This window comes from Cynocephalus volans, chromosome 10, assembly GCF_027409185.1.
Source record: "Cynocephalus volans isolate mCynVol1 chromosome 10, mCynVol1.pri, whole genome shotgun sequence".
In the NCBI taxonomy this organism is placed as follows: domain Eukaryota; kingdom Metazoa; phylum Chordata; class Mammalia; order Dermoptera; family Cynocephalidae; genus Cynocephalus; species Cynocephalus volans.
In genome coordinates this window covers 73,752,267-73,773,269 of record NC_084469.1, presented here as the reverse complement: position 1 = coordinate 73,773,269, position 21,003 = coordinate 73,752,267, and the positions used below count along the sequence as shown (strand labels likewise).

At 43.7% G+C, this 21,003-nt stretch overlaps 1 protein-coding gene and 1 long non-coding RNA gene across 2 annotated transcripts; one reads left to right on the top strand and one right to left on the bottom strand.

The window, feature by feature from the left end:
• Window positions 1–1,014: 1,014 nt before the first annotated feature.
• LOC134389680 (uncharacterized) lies at window positions 1,015–7,511 on the top strand. The gene is made up of 3 exons (XR_010024709.1): window positions 1,015–1,133; window positions 6,322–6,425; window positions 6,625–7,511. It is a non-coding gene; the product is annotated as an uncharacterized LOC134389680 (long non-coding RNA).
• An 898-nt stretch (window positions 7,512–8,409) lies between these two features.
• On the bottom strand, window positions 8,410–20,094 carry CFAP20 (cilia and flagella associated protein 20). Its single transcript, XM_063112178.1, has 6 exons — window positions 19,765–20,094; window positions 11,383–11,462; window positions 10,578–10,689; window positions 9,790–9,978; window positions 9,327–9,437; window positions 8,410–8,823 (listed from the first exon to the last, which is right to left on the bottom strand). The coding sequence occupies exons 1-6, from the start codon at window positions 19,846–19,848 to the stop codon at window positions 8,818–8,820; spliced, it is 582 nt and encodes a 193-aa protein (XP_062968248.1). The 5' UTR covers window positions 19,849–20,094; the 3' UTR covers window positions 8,410–8,817.
• Between the last annotated feature and the right edge of the window lie 909 nt (window positions 20,095–21,003).

Genomic DNA, 21,003 nt, shown 5'->3' with positions numbered 1-21,003 from the left:
TTGGAGCTGAGATGAGATATACCTTAGTAAATGAATAAACTTTCCCCACTCTCTCCTGGCTATGCTTTAATTTATCCTTTCTCCCCTTGCCCAAGGGCACCTGGGGTCTGAGGAGAAGGGGCAGGTATTGAAGGGAGGAGCTGGGTATTCTCCCCTTACCTGTGTCACTTAGATTTGGGTAATCAATTGCTACCTAAGGAGCCACCCCAAAATTTCGTGGCTTTAAACAACCACTACTATTTGCTCCTGATTCTTCCACATTTGCTGAGCCCTTGGGAGAGTCCTGCCAGGCTTGCTAGTGGCCGCCAGTGTCGCTGTGTTCAACGGGTGGCTGAGGCGTGGTTTCTCTTGTCCACGCGCCCCTCCACATGGTCTCCCAACTTGATCTCTCTGGTGGGGTAGCCAGACTTGTGATGTGGCTGCTCAGGCCTTCTGAGAACACAAAGGCAGAAGCTGCCAGGGCTCCTTAAGGCTTAGCCCGGAACTGGTACAGCGTCACTTCCGCCACATTCTGTAGTTAACGCACATTGCAGGCCCAGCCCAAAGTCAAGGGGAAGGGACCACACGGAGCAAGAATACTAGGCAGCGGAGTACACTGGGGGGTTGACGGATCCACAGGCTGTAACAATGTACGTGGAAAATACTGGAAGCAATGCGTGGAAAATACTGGAAGCAATGCACGGAAAATTGTAATAATGGTAATTTGGGTGGTGGGAATGTGGGTACTTCATACTTTCCTATTTTTACATTTGCAAAAAGAGAAGTAAAAGGAGGCTGAGACAAGGCAGCTGTCACCGCAAGGTCCCCTCCCCCCCCCCCCCCCCCCCCCCCCCCGTCCTCCCTCCTCCCCCGCCCATCTCCCGGGAATTTGGCCATTCTGTCCTCAGGCGGCCCACTGTGGGACAGAGCGGTGAAGCTGTCCCTGGCTGCCAGGGCCTGTCACTCTAGCCAAGGGGCCATCAGGTTGGCCTCTTATTCACAATAGCCCTGAGCTTTAGACTCGAGACACCACATCTGAGTGAGGTTACCCAGTGGCTGAAGTGTCCCGTCAGAATCGAAAAATGGTTCTCATCGCTCCTCATGCAGTTTTGAACTTGCGTCCCGTTCCTGAGGCTCAACACCTAGAATGCAGTGTAAGTGTTTTTTAATGAATCCTCTAATCCCTTCCTTGCTCAAAGGGTGGTCCATGGACAAGCGACATCGGTACAACCTGTGAGCTTATTACAAATGCAGAATCAGGATTTGCATTTTAACAATATCCCTACGTGATTTGTATGCACATTAACATTTGAGAAACCTGCTCAAATCAGCTTATTAAGGACACAGTTATACTACGCTGAACATTTTTTTTGGTAGCGGTGACAAAGTCTTGTTTTGCTCAATGCAAGCATTTAAAACAGTATTGTCCAATTGAAATTTTCTAGATGTGCATTGCCCTGTATGGTGGCCACTAGCTGCACGTAGCTACGGGGAACTTTAAATGCGGCTGGTGTGATAGAACTGAATTTTAGGTTTTACTTAATTTTATTTAATAAAAATTTTAAATAGTCAAATATGGGGCCAGCCCACGGCTCACTTGGGAGAGTGTGGTGCTGATAACACTAAGGCCACGGGTTTGGATCCCTTATATAGAGATGGCCAGTTCGCTCACTTTGGGGAGCGTGGGGCTGATGACACCGACACCGAGTCAAGGGTTGAGACCCCTTACTGGTCATCTTTTAAAAAAAAAATTTAAAAATTAAAAAATAAAAATAAATACCCACATATGGTTAGTGCTCACTATATTAGGACAAATTTGAAATCTACTTCATTTTTAATGGCCCACAAATCTAGAAAATTGCCACCAGCCTGGTGCCCTTCCGTATCTCCAAGGGGATTTGCCCAGCCCCTGCCCTCCTTGTTAGCATTTCACAGATGAGGCAGAGAAGCTGGTGCCACTGAGACCATGGGAGCCCCCATTGGAAGCAGAAGGTGGCAGCCTCCGTGGGTCCCCCACATCAGGTGAGCTCAGCCTCCAGGGATTGGGTGGCACCTGGAGCACCCTTCAAGCCTCAACCACTTCCCTAGGTGAGTGGGGTGCAGTTGGGATGCAGCTGATGCCCATACAGCAGGGGAAGGCCAGGGATCCCATCTGGGGCTCAGCTACCTCCAGAAGCCCCAGATTCTTCATGGCCCTTACTTAAAGTTGCTGGGGCTTCCTGGGGTGGCGGTGGGAGATGGGGCAGGGAAGAAGTTTTGGGTGTAGAGCATCTCCCTTTCCCATCCCTCTGTGAGCACGGTGACCAAGGTGATCACAACCTTCAGGGAATGAACCTCCACTCCCATATAATTAGTACAGGGATCTCAGAAATACCTTTTCATTAGTGGAATGAGTTAAGGTCAAAGTATGTGACTGGCCAGAAACATTATATAAGTACCTCTGCCCCCATTAAAATGGGGCATAAGAATTTGGTGAACCCAGCCATGTCAGGCCTTTGGCCCATCTTAGTCAAAAACTCTTAAAGGACCTGCCACTCATTCCTCCGACCCACGCACACACCTTAGCAGAGGATTCCCACCTGATCCTGCTTTCTCAGTCTGAGCCTACTGTCCACTCAGCCTCGCATTTGCCACGGATGTTCACAAAAGAGAGCCAACAGGCACTTTCACTGAGCTGCAGCAACAGGTGGCATGGATCTTTTCTGCATGCTCACCAATAAATTTTGTACTCGTGGTCTGAGATTTCCCTTCATTGCAGCACACCACCTGGTAGCCAGCTTGGAGGAAATGAGAACTACAGCTCTCCCTTACCTCTCATAGCTGGAGGCTTCCAATACCGCAAAAAGAAGTCCCAGGCTTGGAAGGATGCTTTAGGTTTGAGTGAACTTGAGGGCAGTCTTGGGGGAGGGAAGGAGGCTTTGGAGAGTGATTCGGAACCCAAAGACTAGTGTATTTATGTACTGATTTTACTATATTCACTGATTTTACTGTATTCCCTCCCAAATATCAGGAAGATTCAGAGTCTAAGACTTTATGGAAGCAAGGGCTGGGGGAAACCCAAGTGATGACGGAACCCACGACAGCTCTTACTATATTTATTACTCTCAGGCAATAAAACAGTAGAGGCTCTTGGTGGCATTTTATACCCCTTTAGCAAGGGGTTCTGTTCAATCTGTTTCCATATTCTACCCCTTGCACACACTGTTTTGCTTTGCTTCAGACACCATGGATACCAAGAGGCACAGTTTTTCCAAGGTTCGTGCTCCATCCAGATGTTCAACACCTTGCAGATTTACAATTTGGAGTGACTCTGTCACAGCCTGGAGGCACTCGTAGTTTGCATTATAGGACCCCATATTTTCAGGTTGTTGAAAAGGTATAGAGATGTAAGCTACTTACTAGAATTCCATATAAAGGGAACTTAAGGCTTTTTTTTGAGGGGCTGGGGTAGGGAGAGATTGCAATCTGCAGATGTGCCTGGGGTGGGGTTGTTTTACGTTTCTTCCTGTCCCTATGGCACCTGGTCTCTCTACACTTAGATGCATTACATCAGCATGCTCCCTGCAACCTGAAGCAGCTCTCAAGTGACAGAATCGCCAAAAAACACCAGCAGAAGGTGTTGACATGCAGATTTCTAGGCTGGCTCTAGATAGACAGAATGAGAGTGAGACTACATCTCTTGGGGTAGGGATGATTAATCTTCATTTTAACAAGCCAGGCCCCAAGAATCTGCATTATTATAGGTCAGGGCCAAGGAACCTGAATTTGATTTTTTAAAATTGGGAAATATTATCAAAAGAGTGTATTAAATATATATGTAATTTAAATAATATTAACTAAAAAGATCCATGTGTAAACACTGCTCAGGTTAAGAAACATAGCACAACTGATATCGAAAACCCACTAAAGTGCCTATTCTATGGCGTGTGTCTCCACCCCATGACCGCTGCCTTCGGGTAAGGCACTCTCCTGAGTTTTAAAACACTCAACCCAGGGCTGGCTGGTTAGCTCAGCTGGTTAGAGGACAGCCTTATAACTCCAAGATCACAGGTTCAGATCCCTATACTGTCCAGCCACAAGAAATAGAATACTTAATCTCCTGCCTGCATCCTAGAACGGTATGTTATTTCTCCTGTTTTACAGTTTTATATAAATAGAATCATTCTTACTACATTATGCTTTTTTCCCCACTCTACATTTTGTCAACACCACGCTCTCACGCGAGAGCTAACCAGCCATCCCTACATAGGGATCCGAACCAGTGGCCTTGCTGTTGTCAGCACCACACTCTCCCAAGTGAGCCATGGGCCGGCCCTTTCCACTCTACATTTTGATTGTGAGGTTCCTCTGTGTTGTCACACCTTACTGTCATTTGTTCCTATTCATTGCTGTATAGTTTTCCATTGTATGATGGTAACAAAATTGTTATAACCTGTTGTCCATGGACATCTCTTCCAGCCCAGCTCTAAGGTAAGTTTCATATGTTTTATCATCAGGCTAATTTTGTGAGGAGGAAACAAAGGGTCCAAGAAATTCAGTGACTTAAGTACCAAGCACCGGGGTTAAACAGCCTGAGTTTGGATTGAGGTTTTTTTGGTGGCTGGCCAGTAGGAGTTCTGAATGCTTGACTCTGATGTTACAACACAGTACTCTAACCAACTGAGCTAACCGGCCAGCCCAAACAGCCTGAATTTGAAATCTGCTTCCACCACTAAGGTATCACTGTGTGACCTTGGGTACATTAATTTCTGTACCTTGGTTTCCTCATCCATAAAATGGGAATAATAGTTCTTATTTCAGTGTTATGATAATTCAGTAAAACATGTAAAGTGTTTAAAATGTTGCCTGGCTCACTAAAAGCTTTTAATAAGTATTAGCTGCTAATGTCATTAAACACTTCATAAACTCCAAATCCCACATTCTCTTTCCCCTACAGCACATCTCCATTTCTCTTCTAGAACTCACCCACTTAAGGTGGCTACCTGCACATATCCAAATTTCTACCTAGCAACACTTAACTAAAAAATGGCTAAGGGCCTGGTACAGCAACATAATCTAAAAATTTGAATTAAAATTTAGCAGACTCATCTTTCCATGGGAAAGGTGCAGAGAGCTTTCCATTGTGATCCCCCAGCAAGTCTATTCTAGATACTTCATGAGCAGATATGCAGAAGCCTGACCTCTTAGCAGGAAGCTCAGGCTGTATTTCCAGCCCTGGCCCATGCTTGCTATGCCTTCATGAGCCTTTTAACTCTGTGCTTCTCCATGGATGGATGTGGCCCCCACACCTGACCTTCCAGACAGGTTCCTGAGGTGCCACATGTAATGGGCATAAAAGCATGCTGCCACCTGGAAAGCACAGCACCAACATACTGCACTGTCTGTGCCATCTTCCTGATAAATCACCCCCAATACCAGGCCTTTCCAGGTTTCCGGGAGAATATGAATGATAAGTGATCAGAAAACTGGAAAGGCTGTTCATGCCAGAAGTCTAGGTGTAGGAAGACAGGGCAACTATATTTTATTTATACATTCAAAATCTTTCATTTCAGGAATGGGAACTGGGGCTTCTATCTTACTTCATAATCTTTGCACAGTTTGGATTTACCATGAGCAAACATTACTTTTATGATCCATTAGTTAAACCTTTGTCTCACAGCTTTTTACCCTCAGCCTTGGGTCTTGGAGTTAAGCTAATACGCAACCATGTAGTAGCTGACCAGGCCAATCCTCGCTCCCCCTAGTCCTTGAGGCAGGGGGATGGCAACACAGGAAAGACGGGGATGGCATCTGACTGCCATCGGGTGAGCTGGGTCCTCGTTCCACCTGTCATGATTGGAGGGCTAGCCCTTCTCTCTCTGGGCTTCAGTGTCCTCATTAGCAGAATGAGGTGGGCAGAAAAGCAGACAAGAAGAGTTCCGAGATGTTTTCCAGTGAATTCCCTGAGACTTAAGGCTAATGCCGCTGAGGAACTAGGGAAATTGGTTTGGGGGTAGTTCTCTGGCATCCTTGCATCCCTCAGAAATGCCACAGGAGGAGGCAGGTCTGGCACTGGCCTGTCTTCCAGCCTGGCTACACAGGAAGCAGTCAATGGGCCAGTGGCCCTGCTCTCCCCCAAGATGAGCCCTGCTGGGGTTGCATGCTATTCCTTCAAGTTCGTGCCAATTAACTAACACTCTCATTTAGAAGTCCATTCCTTCTAAAACACGCCATGACTTCCAAGGAGCTGGCTAATGCAATTCTGCCTGCTCCAGTGACCTTGAATCAAGGTCACCCTGGCCCAAGCTCTAGAGGGAGGCCTCCAGCCCCAGCAGCCTGTCCTTTCCTGCCTTCTTCCCTCAGCCTCATGACCAGTAGCCGTCATCTTCCTGGTGAGCTGGAAAGCTGAAGGCAAAGGGCGTGTAGCCATTGATGCCGCTATTCACACTGGCCTGGGTCCTGCTGAGGTAATACATCCCATCCCCCTCAGTGCCCCCTCACTTCCTCTCGGATGGGTATGTGAAGCATCTGGGAAGTCAGCAGCTGCCTCCTGCTGCCCCAAAGAGGGCGGTGAGGTAATCCCCATATGCAGTCTGACAAGTGCCTCGGGGTGAAAGGGGCTCTGTGTGGAGGAGAGAGCTCCACTGTATTTCTCTGAACTTCCAGGAGCACTTTGCTGATGTTCTGGCTCCAGGAAGAGATGAACAGTTAACCCGGGTTTACTTGCTGCCACAAAAGCATCTTTCATCCTACAAGACTCCAGATTGAAGGGAAGATTTCACTACATACCGGCCAGAGACAAGAAGCTCTGTTGAAGTTACTGGCCACCCCCACTCCTACCCACTTCTGAGGATTCCACTGTAACCCAGAAATCTAGGGGGACAGGCACACAGAGTGTAACAGCGTGAATGCTACTATGTTTAACGATGGAGAAGTGGGACATTCTGATTTGACTGGGGTTGGCCCTGAAAGATCAGGCTGTCACCTGCACTGAGGGGTGCTTTACAAGGCTGAATGACTAGAAACTCTCAAGGAGAGGGGCAGCATTTTGGAAAAGGCGGCTGCAGTCTGATTAGCATGAAGAGAAAGGGGATAGTTGTCTTAACTGAGCCCACCTAAGCATTAGGCACTTGACAACTGTGAGGAGAAAGGAACACTCAGTGACAGTCACATAAGGCAGCAGTGGAGCACCTTCCCCTCCCCCTCTGCCTCCTGCAGCCCTCCTGGATTGGGTCGTGCCTACCCAGAGCACACTCTGGAGTATATGGACGTAGAAGGGTGCTTCTTGCCATTCAACGTCTCTTAAGGCAGCTACAGTAATGACAAACCTCAAAACTTGGTGTTTTCACCTCTAACCAAAGTCGAAATAGCTGGTGTCCACAATCCAGTGTCACTCCAAATGAAACCAAATCCAGAGGGAGTGACTGGGGGAGAGCACAGTATCTGGAATGGCCTTTTGCTCTTTTATTGACTTTGACATTTTTATTATATTACCTTTCCCCCAAATTCTTTTTACAGTACAAAAAAGTATACACGTGATTAAAGAACAACATTCTGCCCAGATATAATCACTGTACCAGTTCTTGTGTGTCCTTCAAAGCCATCTAGGTATATCTACCTGTGCTCTTCTGTGCCCCCAAACTGCTTTTCCCCCAGAAACATTATGTATGGTAGAGTTGCATCATATAAAATTGCTTAACTATTTGTGCCTGGCCAAAAAAAAAAAAAGCCATAGTACCAGTATCATTCCACTAAACAGGTATGTGCCCCATAATAAGCGTGAGTCGGAAAAGTGTTTGTATAAAGTTTCAGTTCCCTCATGTGATTCTAGTGTTTACAGAAACATTTTCCTTTAAGTCCCTACACTCAAGGCAAGTACTTCATCTGCAACTCAAATAGGGAAATTGTGATCTGTTCCAATGCTGATTATTGCAAGAAGATGTGGGGCTCCAATATGACATTTTCCTTCCTCAGGTGTTCCAGAGCACTTTGGACTACATGCCATTTTGTCTTAAGTTCAACTTAGGACCCAACCCCTAGTCAGATGATTTGACTGGTTGTATACTGTTTATGGTTTTTTTCCATTTAGTTTATCTTGAAGGTTGTTCAGCATACATATATCTGCCTTGTTTTTTAAGTGTTCAGCGCAAGATATTTCACATCATGAAACGTAGGGGATGATCACTGCAAAAATTCTCTTTTCACACCACAAAGGAAAGAAAAATGTCACCATTAAAAAAGACAAACTAGGGCTGGCCCGTGGCTCACTTGGGAGAGTGGTGCTGATAACACCAAGGCCAAGGGTTCAGATCCCTATATAGTGATGGCCAGTTAGGTCACTTGGGAGAGCATGGTGCTGACAACACCAAGTCAAGGGTTAAGATCCCCTTACTGGTCATCTTTAAAAAAAAAAAAAGACAAACTAGTAACAAATTTACAAACCAAGAATATAACATTTTATTCATTTCCAGATTGTGATCATTACACAGCATATACATACATTTAGTATACAAAACAAAGAATAAACCGTAGGAAGAAATATTGGTCTGAAACTACCTTATAGGACATCTTTAATTTTGTAAGTTCATGTAAATGTATCTCCCCACACACTGGGGCAGGCAGCAGGATAAATTCCAGCATTCACCTATCACTCAGAGGACTATTTATCTCTCACTGCACTTACAATGCAATTATGAAGTTATGGCATGGTCCCTGGTGTCCACGACAAAGGACACCAAGTAGTAAATAAAAGAACCATAGCACAGTGAACGAATATAAATGTTTTTTGCATTGTCCTCCAGATAGTTTCCTTTTTAAACTTAGTCACATCCAGGGGCTATCCCTTGAGTTGTATTCCGGTTATTGCTGGAGGAAAAAAACAGAAAAGAGACATCAGTTTAACTTATTAGAAAACAGATGGTAAGTGCTACTGGCCCCTACCTCTGGTGACACTCAAGTAGACACCAGACTGTGAGGAATGCATACAGGTCCACAGCAGGCAGGCATATAAGCACCTACCATTGTGTTTTCAGCCACTACTACAGGCTGAAAATAATTTAGAGCTAATAACAAGGCTCAGATGGAGGATATTCTTTGAAGAAGGCCTATGAGCAGGAAGCAGCAGGATGCCCCTCAGGAGGAGCAGGATCACCTTGTGGGGGTGGAGATAGCAATAACTGAATATTTCATAGGATCACTCCCACTTCAGTGCTGATGATGGAAAAAGACCAAAGATCTTATGATATAAAGGCACTCCAAAGTGTCAACACAGAGATGCTCTGCAGCTGACCTCTTAGACTAGAGCACTTTGCAGGAACACAGCTCTCCCCAACTCCCTGTCTGGCCTTCCTCTGAGGAATGCAGCTTACCTTTGCCTTGTTCTGAACTGGGAGATACAGTTTGAACTCTGCCGGCAGTTCATCTTCTGAGTAGAGTCTGTCTGAGAAGTAAACCCGTCGGATGCGACAGTTTGCATGGATCTGTGGAGGCCAAGACTAATTTTGAGAGGCTAAACCTGATTGTTTTTCTTCTTTTCCTGATTCTCCTAGAGCCTCACTCATGATACTGTCAAAGTTTCCTCCCTTTGGCTTAGCTGGGCTTAGGGGTAGATTCTGGCAAGAGGGAGATTTTGCTTGCTGTATTTACCCACTATATCTGAGCAGGCTCCTGAATATTTCCTGGACCGTTTTTTAGCCAAAGTCCCCTGGAAAGTGACTTAGGAACTTTAGTCAGAAACCCACCCTATTCTGCCACATGGGCCACAAGCCAATATCAATACAGCATACTCCCCACACCCCCAACTTGGGGCTCCATCTGGAAGAGGAGTGGCACCTGCACTCTTAGGGTCTCAATGTAATTTGTGCCATATGCTCGCCGGGTGAAGTCTGATAAGTTGAACTGAATCTGGTTCCAACCATCATCCAGCCTCATGGGCATGGTACAGATGAAGGGTTTGACCCGGGTGGTGCTCTGGTAGTTACTTGCCCGAAACCGCCGACGCACATTCTTGTCATCTAACACCTGTGAAATATAGAGAAAAAGAGTCATGTTACCTCCGTCTTGGAAGAAGCAAACGATCTTCAGACAAGGACCTAAACCCCCACAGCCCAGTTTCCCAAGGCTGAGATCCAGAGGAGAGTAAACAGACCAGATAAAGGTCACACACTGGATGCAGATGGCCTGGAAGAAGCAAGTTTTTCTTGCCATGACACCAGCTGCTTATGACATGACATACCCAGCAGACTCTCTGACCATAGAATGATTTCATAAATGTTCTTCCCTTTGAAAAATCAAAACTACTAAAATAGAGAACAATAACCCAGTATTAAATAATTACTCCCCAAATGGACACTATGCTGACTCTTAAGCATGAAAATCTTGTAGCCATTGATTAGCTTTTCTAGGTGCTTATTGTTTCTTTAAAAATGTGGCATTAAATGTGATTATTAATACCAAATTTACATCATAACAACAAGGGTTGCATCAACCTTATAGTAGAAGCAGAAAAGAATACATACAAAAGGATAAAGATACTTTTGTAGGGTCACTTTTTCCTATAAGTTGAAAAGATACCTCTTTGTTATAGCAAGGAGAGGACACATTCATGGGCAGGTACTTACTTGTACTTCGAAGGTGAAATATTTCTTTAGGTTTTTGATAATCATAACAAGGAAAGGAAGTTTAATTCCCAGTGTCTTTTTAGGATCTGCAGGACATGTGATATATGTGGTGCTGTAGAGAGAGGAAATACCAATAAACACTAATTGTCTTTTTCTTTGTGGTATGCACAACAATAACACATGGTCCAAGAGGATAAACTGGAAAGCAGATTAAAAGATTCAGATATGTTATCCAATGAATCCCTCAACCCTTAGGTCAGCTGATGCTTTAAAAAAATGCCGGACTCAGAAACAAAAGCTTAACACAAGATTAGACATCAACAATAAAATATATGAAAACAAAGTCAGACCAGCAGATCTTAGGAAGTTCTTCTAGTGAGAAAAGACTGCAAGTCTGGTCCAAAAGAAACATCAAATGATAGAAAACCAAAACTAAGACCATGTGACACTGAAACCTACACTGGCCACGCACTGGATGGTCAGTACAACACTGTCCCCTCCCCCACCTTCACACTTTCATTTAATATTGATAATATAGCTAATAATTACATAGTGATTACTATGTGCTAAGCACGTAGTGTTTTATATATATTCTAAATGTTTCATACAAATGCACTTATTTAGTCCTAACAATAACCCTGTAAGAAAGATGTACTGTTATTACCTCCATTATTGCCTGGGGTATTAGGTAACTCTGCTCTAAGTAGCAGAGCTGGATTCACACCAAACAGTCTGACTAATACCTCTATGATGTACTGTCTCCCTGGTATACAATGTCCCTGAGAGAACAGAGTTGGCAACATACCTGACATTTGTCCCTTCAATCTCTAGCACCAAGGACTGGATGTCGTTATCAGTGATTCTTTTGATGTGGCCATTCCGCACCTACAACAAAGAAAATTAGATTAGTTAATACTGAAATATTTGGCAACAACCTTATAAAGATTTTCAAGGCTGAATGGAACCATTTAAGGAAAACCACAGTAGCCCAAGGGGCATTAATACATAAGTTCATAACACAGTATATTGAAGCTTTTATGCAAGCAAGCCATGCTGTTAACTCTAGACAGGGCCCCATCAACCACTGTGGGAATCCCAAGTAACTCGGTAATCTGTAAATCAGGATGAATTTCTTCCCAAAGAAATCAATCCAATTTTGATTCTGCCAACATTTACTGAGTCCTACTAAACACTAGGAATGTTCACATATATTCTCTCACTTAATCCTCACAACCACAACAAAAATCATAAGGGAGGTGGTACTGTTTCCTTACAAATGTGGACACTGCCACCCAGGAACTGCAATGATAGATCCTAAGTAGAAAAGACAGGATTTACCAGGCTTTCCATTGCCCCATACTGCTTCCTCTACTTCTTTGGCAGAAAGGTCAACGAAATGCTGAGTGTCATTGAGAAGGAGGATGGCAACCAAAAAGTGAAAGCGTTACTCCTCTGAGTTTACTCCTACTTCATGCTTTCTTCTCTTCTCTTCCAAAATGTTCTAGTTTTTCAAGCATGAATTCAAGTCCCATCCGTGCCACACACAGATGCCTTTTTCAGCATTTTCAGCCCACACTGACCTCTCTTTTCTGATTTGTTTTTGTGGCTCATTTTGTCTAGATGACATCATTTGTATTGTTTGCTGCATACGTATGAGGTACAAGATATTTAATATGGATTCCTCCTGTCAAAATATCTAGGAAACAACAATTATCTTCAAATATTAAGTTCTTCAGCATATAACGCAGACAGAACAGAGATATGCAAAAGCACTTTCAAGACAGGGCTCAACTGTTAGGGCTGAATGTATTAACACATGAAAAAGATCAAGCAGGTTTAGAACAGGATACCTCAGAAAGACAAACATGGTCTTTTTCTAGGTATTGTGAAAATGGCTGTGCTGGGCTGTCACATTCAATGACTCAATCACAGACTAAAGTTCCCCATGTTCACTAATCAGCCTTCTGATTACAATTTGGCTTTCTGTTAGATTTGTACGGAGAGAAAGAACTCAGTGTTGAGTCTGATAGTTGTATTTTTCAACATAGATTAATAATATGACACTGTTTTTAGACATTAGTCTCTGTAAGCTCTGTTACTGTGAGTTTGATCACTGGTGGTGTGCCTGGTGTTCCCCAGGTGACATCTGATATCAATGCCTACCTTTTTCTACCCCTGCAACTGAATCTTGTCTCCCCAAAAAAGTATAAGCTCAAGTAAGAGAAGGGATCAGGTACTAAACATCGTTTTTATCTTCTACTATACTTATTACCATGCTAGGCATAAACTAAGCATTCAAATGTTTGCTGACTTCTGGGATTTGTCATACTAAGAGTTGGCACATATGAATAGGTTCAAGGAGGGTTTTTAAAAAATTCCTGGATAACATATCCACCATGGACTATTATAGGAAGCCAGAAATCCTGAGGAATATTACAAAGCCCGTGAGGCCACTGGCATGAAGAATGCTTTCCCACAACATCTTTTGGTGCCCACTGTCAGAGACAGAATGCTGGGCTAGATGAGCCCCCAATCTCTGCCATTGTAGCATTTTTTGGTTTCTCAAGACACAAAGTCACATTGAAATGCTTTTCAAACAAAGCTGGCAACATTCAATGCCCTCCTGCTTTGAATTCTGGGCCTCTTTCCAAGTGAGATTAAAAGCACAAAGGCTTGAGTCTGTATAGAACATGCCAACAATGCCCACCTCGTTCCCCATATAAACACTCCCAACCAAAGTGGCAATATTTTTCCTATATTTCTGTGGAAAATCAGGCAGACTTATTGGTGAAGGAGGAATTAATCAAGAAATTATTTCCAAATAATGTAATGCAGCCCCACTGATAAGAGCTGGCAGTATTCCAACAAGATACAAACACTAATTTTATAACATACCACTAATTATTCTCAAGAGCATAACCGTTCTTTCTTAAAAAGGTACGTACTGCAAAGATCAAATAGATGGACTGAAAGGATTAAGAAATAATTAGGATACCAAGGTTAATGGATTCCAGTACTAGACAGCACAAAAAAAAAAAAAACAAAAAAAAAAACTTAGTAATTAGGGCCTGAATACTACTACTATTACTAAAAGGCAACATGGTATTATTTTTCCAACACTGATTTAAAGCATGGCCTCAAATCTTACATCCCCAAAGTTCTCTCAGGCCAGAGTCAACAAGAGGCCTCCTCAGCTCCAGAAAGACCATCCAGATCTCACAGGGAGGAAATGTTAGGGAATCTGCCTTCTGCCCATCTCAAAGTTTTAGGAGATGACCTCACTGGACACACTCCAGCAAATCTGGCCTATTCAGTTCTTTACAGAAGAAAACAATGCCTTACGCTGCATGCAGAAGCCAACAGACTGGAAGCCAGGATAGACTCAGTAGAAAACCTACTCTTCTGCCCCAGAGGCAAGCTCTTTAGTTGGACTTTCAATAACTTCCTAAAGAAATTTCTTCTAACATTACTAGATAACAACCACACTCACAAATTTAACTCTTTCAAAATGAATTAATGTATCACACAAAACAAGAGAACTCTGAGGGAAAAAAGGCAGTTTTTTTGAAAGAAGGCCCATCAGTCTTTCCAGAGTTTTAACCTGTCTGAAGGTGAGACAAACTAAACACAGTCTTCTCAAGTTCAGCCCCTAAAGAAGAAAAACACAAGTATTCACATATCACAAGCTTCCAAGCTTCCAGAGATCTGAAATCAAATTAAGTTGATTTATTCGCAAATTATGATTTTTCTCCTTTATTAAGTTCAAAGAGCTGCAGTACAAGCTCACTGGAATAAAGAAGTGGGGTGGGGGTGGAAGTGATTAATTAAAGAGAAACTTTAGCCTCTAAAACCAGGATCAAAGGGGAAAAGGGGGAAGACAACATCTTGGCAATCTGGCTGTCACTGTTCTAAATTATATAGGTCTTCCAGGAAGCAACCCCTCTCCACAGACCAGCTTCTGACAAACACATATAACAAGATACATCCTCAGAAAGAATCAACTTCCTTTTCTTAGCTCCTTCCAGTTCAGAGGTCGCTGGGCAGGCCTGGCTTAGGGATGAAGATAAAATGAACTGGTCAGCATTTATTACACATGGTGGAAGCATGTTTTATTTACTTTCCTCTTTAAATCAGAAAGAGCCAATTGTTTTTGACTTGTTCATTCTTTTTCATTCATGACACATTCCCACTATCAAAGTGTGACCTACGATTGTTTTATTCCTCAAAAAAATTTAAAAAGGCAAAGCCAATTTTATATTATTTTTAATTCATGAATTCCCCCCTCCTCTGACCATAAGCTGGAGGTACTCCAGGAGCTTCAGAACGCAGGTTCCTAGCAAATTACAGATCAGAATGGTTCTTAGCCTCTGCAGACACCAAGAAGGGAACGAACCTTCAAGCCTGGCTTACGATCACTCTCCCAGGCTTTCCATGGTTGCTAGGGCAACTAATAAAGAACACTGATATTTTCCCCCAATGTAAGCCCCAGGGAGGAGGGTCAAGCTGAGGGAAAAAAATACTACTGGGATAAGAAGGAAGCTGGCCAATGCTCTGTATTTCTACAAGTGCTTTAAAAATAACACAAGTTGTATCCATTCCCTTACCCTCCCCCCACTTTCATTTTTCTGGCTCCACTCATCCTAGCAGGCAGCTGAACCCTCAGCCATCTGGCAGGCTAGTCTTAATGACACATGCTCCAATTTACATTAAGCCATTTGAGCTGTCCATTTCAGCAGGAGTTTCTGCCCTGGGTTAGAGGCTGGGCTCCAAGTCAGAAAACAGGCAGAGAGAGACCTCTGTGGGGAGAACTGAGCATAACTCTGACTCAACGGTCTCAATGCCAGGGCTCCAATGGGTTGAAAGCCTCTCTACCTTTGCTACACTTCACAGGGACAGCAGACACGAAACTCTGGGCATATACAAACAACCCCTTAGTTAATGTAAGGACAATTACCTGCATTGCTAACTGTTAGTCTCTTCCTAACAATGCCTTGAAAGGGCAAGTGTAACTAAAACCCATGTCCTCATCCAATTACACTAAAAGCTACTACTCAGAATAACGAAGAACATCTGATTGACCCTGGGAAAGCCAGAAAAAAAGTTTTACTACCTTTATGTCCAAATGCACTTACATCTACTACTGAAAATTGCATCAATTTAACATGTATCAACAAGGTTTGCTAATTAAAAGCTAAGGTGTAGGAACTTTTTTTTTCTGAAGAGGGACTTTGTTCATTTTTGAAATTGGAAATGGGAATCTATCCAGCAGCAACAACAAAAAACTCTGGTTCTAATATTTAATTTGGAAATAGGGGAGAAACAGCAGCAGCTGATAGAAAGACAAGGTGAGAGAAAAGAAAGGCAGAGAAGCATTCATGAATTAACAATCTCATCCCATGGACTTTAAGTATATTATCAGTAAAGACTGGAAATTATACAGTGTTTAACAGCTATAATGGGAATAGAACCTCCTGGTACTTTCCTTACAAACCAGAAGCAATGTTTACAATAAACATAAGAGTCCTTCATTAAATATAAGATTTACCAGTACTAGAAATTAAGGAAACATTAAAGAAATGCCTAATTTCTTCTAAGCTCTTGGTTTGAAAATTTACAAAGGTCTCTATCAGGAAACTTAGTGTAGCCAGGAATACAGATCTTAAGAAGTTAATTTCAAGTGTGATGAGAAGGAAGTAGAGGTTCCACCAGTAGATAGAAATTAACTCAGCCTGGAGGGTGCATGAAGACCTCTCTGAGAAAGTGCCTTTGAACTGTGACTTGGAGAGCAATGACAAGGTGGAGGAGTTGGAGATGAGGGGTGGGGTCCAGCAAGTGCAAAAGCTTGAAGGTGAGAGGACAGGACTTTTTTCAATTCAGTAGGAGGCTACTGCTAAAAGGGGAAAACTGGTGAGGTGAGCCAGGAGAACTAGTGAAGGAGGCACCAGACCATGGGCTGTGTGGGCTTAGAGCCACCAGTGATTTTGGACTGGGGAAGCCATGGTGCAATAACTAAATAACTAAATTATTTTAATTTCAGAAATCTGGTTTTACTGTACTTCCTTTTATTAGGCATCTGAATGCTGGGCTCAGTTATAAACATCTTATTTTAGTCTTGAGCAAATCCCTCAGTTCTCTGCCATATTTAATACTATAGGCCATAACTCTGTTGCTAGGCATTTTATGTACATCTTCATTTAATCTTCATAACCATGAGAAAACTGAGTGGGTAAGTACTTGACCAAGGTCACACAACTAGAACATAGCACAGCCAGGATGCCATTCCAAGGTGTCTGATGCAAATCCAAGGTGTCAGGGGTTTCAAGGTAAGATACTATTCTTTGCCTTAAAGAACTTGCTGTCTAGTGGGTGATACACAATAAATAGGAAATTGCCATGTAATGTGATACAGAGAGCCATGGGAGCACATATGAGACCTAACTTAAGCTCCCAATAAAAATAATGTTTAAGTTGAGATTTGACAGATGAGAGAGGGAGGGGGAGGGTCTGTGAGCTTCAAAGAGCATGGGATAAATTGCAGATATTACAAACATTATAAGCAAGTCCTACCCACATAAGTGAAATTTGCAAATTCAATGGTATTGTGAATACGGCATTCACTTCCTAATGAGACACACAGGCTCAACAGAAGCCAAACCTAATTTTTCAAGATTCTTCTTCATAGAAACCAAGCAGAAATTTTCTCCCTATAAAACTCAGAAAGGAGAATAGCAAAGTTTTGTGAAATCAAAATAATGACTAAAAATAGGCACCAGAGTCAATATGTACCTACTGGCAAAGGTCAGGGCCATATCTAGATAAATGTAGACAGTCCTCCCCTCCTCCCATCAAACTTTGCCCTTGTTACAACTTTGCCTTATTCCCTGGAAGCAGGGAAAATGTTTTCTCTAACTCCGTATCTTCCGAAGTCTACACAATGCCCATCACTTAGCTGTTGCTCAATAAATCTTTGGTAAGTATAACAATTCCCAGTGTTTCCTGGACTGGATTGGATTCCCAACATATTCTGAGGACTACAATATAGCTAAGAAACAGCACACATAAAAAAGCCTATGAATACGGCCCCAAACTTTCCCTTTTCCTCCCTTCTCCTTCCCTTGTAACAGGAGCGAAAAAACTCACCTCTAACACTTTTCAATCTAGTCTTATGAACAGCAATTAACTTTTACTACTAAAACAACTTTTTAAACACATAATCAACTTTCAATATGGTGAGGATTTTGCTTAAAATAAGTGTTCTTCTAAAGATTTTCTTTACCAAAACATGTTTAATATACTCCATGTAACCCTGTCAATTGATCTAACAATGTTTTCATACATGTTTATGTCATTAGGGTACCATCCGACCTCTAGTGGCGTTGTTAAGGGACACAGTGCACCATGGTTACTTTGCTTTTATATCTGTGTGTAAACATATTGACTAATCAAAAGCTGCATTTGAAAAATAAAACACACCACAATCAAGCCCAGAGGGATAAAATGGGCAACTCTGATAAAAGTTTCTGTAATAGAAATTCTGAGGCATCCCTACCACTGGAATTCTTTCAGTGTCAGTAAGTTCTCTGACCTTCTCTTGAAAACCACTCCTCCTAGGTCAAGTCTCACTCTCTATTTCAATTGACTTATATTGACGCTTTTGTTACAATTCAGTTTCCAAGTTCAACTGGCACACAAAGCCACTCTCCTCATGCTTTCTGACAGCCAATAGCTGAGTCAATCAACAGATGGGAAGCCATCATCCTTACAAAGTTCCCAGGTATACTCACTCCAGGTTCTCTTTGTAGAGGTGCAATTTCAGAGTCTACAAAGTGCTTTATTCCATTGTGAACAAAACCATGGAACTGAAAACCGAAGTATTGTAGAAAAAAATTAAGGAGCTGATTTGCTATGTAATATTCTTGGCATTAGCTCTGGCTTGTGGATAGAATCGTGGAAGAGAAGAGTTGGTCAGATACTTCACATATGCACAAGTCCAACCTTACTATATTCAGATCTTTCAACTATCCTATGGAAATGACACCATGAATACACCATCCTCAAAGCTTTTCTCAGAATGCAGAATTCCCTAGCGGTGACAGGTAGAAGGCTATCCATGTTCTCTCCCAACCTCTATGTGGCCCAAAGATCTCATCTGTGGATAAGGGAAGACAGGGAGTTGTTCTGAGATAAAAATCCAAAATTCCTGATTTTATTACCAATAATCTGCTTATTTAGATTAGTCCACATGCACGTCTATGAAAACATCTCGCATACCACCTCTCTAGATTCTCCCTTGAGGGCAGCACAAAGGCTATTCCCTAAATCACCTGTCTTCCATATTAGAGTGCTTACCTTAACTTATATTTTAAAAATGGTACAGCTGGCTCCTGGGAATCTCCACAAAGAACAAATGTGCAGCCCAACTCATAGACAGCTAGGCCTTACTTAACAACTCCAAAAAGTGGACAGGGTCATCATCTCCTGGGGTCAATCAAAGTATCATCTAGTGGATGATAGAGGTTTGTACTGGCTCTGACCTTATTAATCCAGACAAGACTTTGTCACCATTTTGCAGTTATCCTGATGGAGAAATCAGGCACTGAAAACACAGTACAGACCCCAAGTCACCATGTGCGGAGCAGGTGCCAAAGGCTACCGAATTCAGGCTTTTTGGGATCCGTGGGAGGAAGGGAGCAAATGAATGAAACCCAAACATCACTGGCTTGGCCGATTCTGGCTGTGCCTCTGTAAGAGAGCCTGGAACAAAGGCTTTGTGTCTAGTGCCCAGCACAGTGCCTGGCACAAAACAGGGTATCAGTAAATATTTACGGGGCCCATGAACAGTAGTTCCTTTCACTTGTACGTCCCCAAAGTTTCCTCACAAAAGATTATGCATTCCATGTTATGAGATGGGCTCTATGAACCCCATTATATGTATGGGGAAACTGTGGCTCAGAAGAATTGACTGACCAGGTCAAGTGAGCGGCGAGGGCCGCTGTTCTAACCACATCGTGGCCACAGGACACTCCAACCCAGCCACGCCCACCCCACAAGCACCCGCTGCTGCTTACACGACCCCCTCCATCTCTCGCCTCAGTCCCGCCAGGTTGAGGACAAGGCACGGGAGTGGCCTCCCTGCACCTCCAAGGCCCCAGCTCCACACAACTATTCCCAGCCCCCAGCCCCTGACCTTTTTGTCCCAGATCTGCAGGGGCTTGCTGCCGATGCTGTAGAGGATGGAGAGGAAGCCGCTCTGGAATGTGTTTTTGAACATCTCGCTGGCGGCCTTCTTCTCAGCCGCCCGGGAGCCGAGCTAGGCCCCTGAGTAGATACGAGCACTGAGTGGCGAAGGTAAAGAAGGGGACTGGTCCTGGTCAGGAGAAGGGACGCTGAACTCCTGACCTCGCGGTCTGCAGCCACCGACGGATGTACCTTGATGCGGAACGCTCCGTCCGCAAGCTTTGACTCCCAGGAGGCCACCTTAGGACGGAACCACAGCAACTACCTCCCGACCTACTCTCCCGCCTTAAATGGAGGCGGAGGGCCACCCGCTGTCTATGATCCCTCCGCCCGCTTGATCCCGCCCCCAGGGAGGGTGGGACCCAATCGTGCCACAGGAATCACGGCGTTTCGGTTTCTTCCGCTCGTAAGCCCCGCCCTAGTTCCGCCTCCTTGTGAGAACGCCGTTGCCAAGGGACTATTTTTCCACCGTCGTCCCACAGCTGCTTTTGGAAAGCGGAAGGAGACAGAGCATTATGGGAACTTATTGTTAGCGCCTGCGGAGGTGTCAGGAGAACGTGGGGCGGGTGAGATGAGGGGCGTGAGGACCAGGCCCCGCCCCCTGGAGGGCGAGGAGGAGGGAGGGGAAGGGGGGAGGAGAGAGAGGGGAGCGGAGGAGAGGGAGGAGGAGGAATTACAAGGGCAAAAGAAAAGAGGAGAGACCGGGAAGGTGAGTTAGCTTATAGAGGTGCTGACCTGGTGTCCCGCGTAGGCCAAATAAATGCTTGTTCTCCCAGTACAGTATAAGGTTAGAGCGAGCTAACCAGCATGGAGCACTAACTGTGCTAAGCGCCTAATAAGCATCATTGCTTTGCATTTTTAACAGTCACTGAATACACTTGTTATCTTAACTTGTGGGATTCAGTCGAAATAATGCTCTGAGGAAAATTTATCCCCTTAAATGTGTTGATTAGAAAACAAGAAAGCCTGAACATTAAGATAAAAGCAGAAATTAATAATACTAAACAAAGTGGAGTTGAGCCAACAGCTTGCTTTTTAAAATATGAGTTAAAATCAATCGGGAGGAAATCTCAAGTGCTGGAGACATCCATCAGTCACTGAGCATCTACCTAAGTATTAGTGTGTCCAGGCCTGTGCTGGGTATTTAATGGCAGACAGAAAAGCAGTTTGCAGCTATTGCCATCATCAT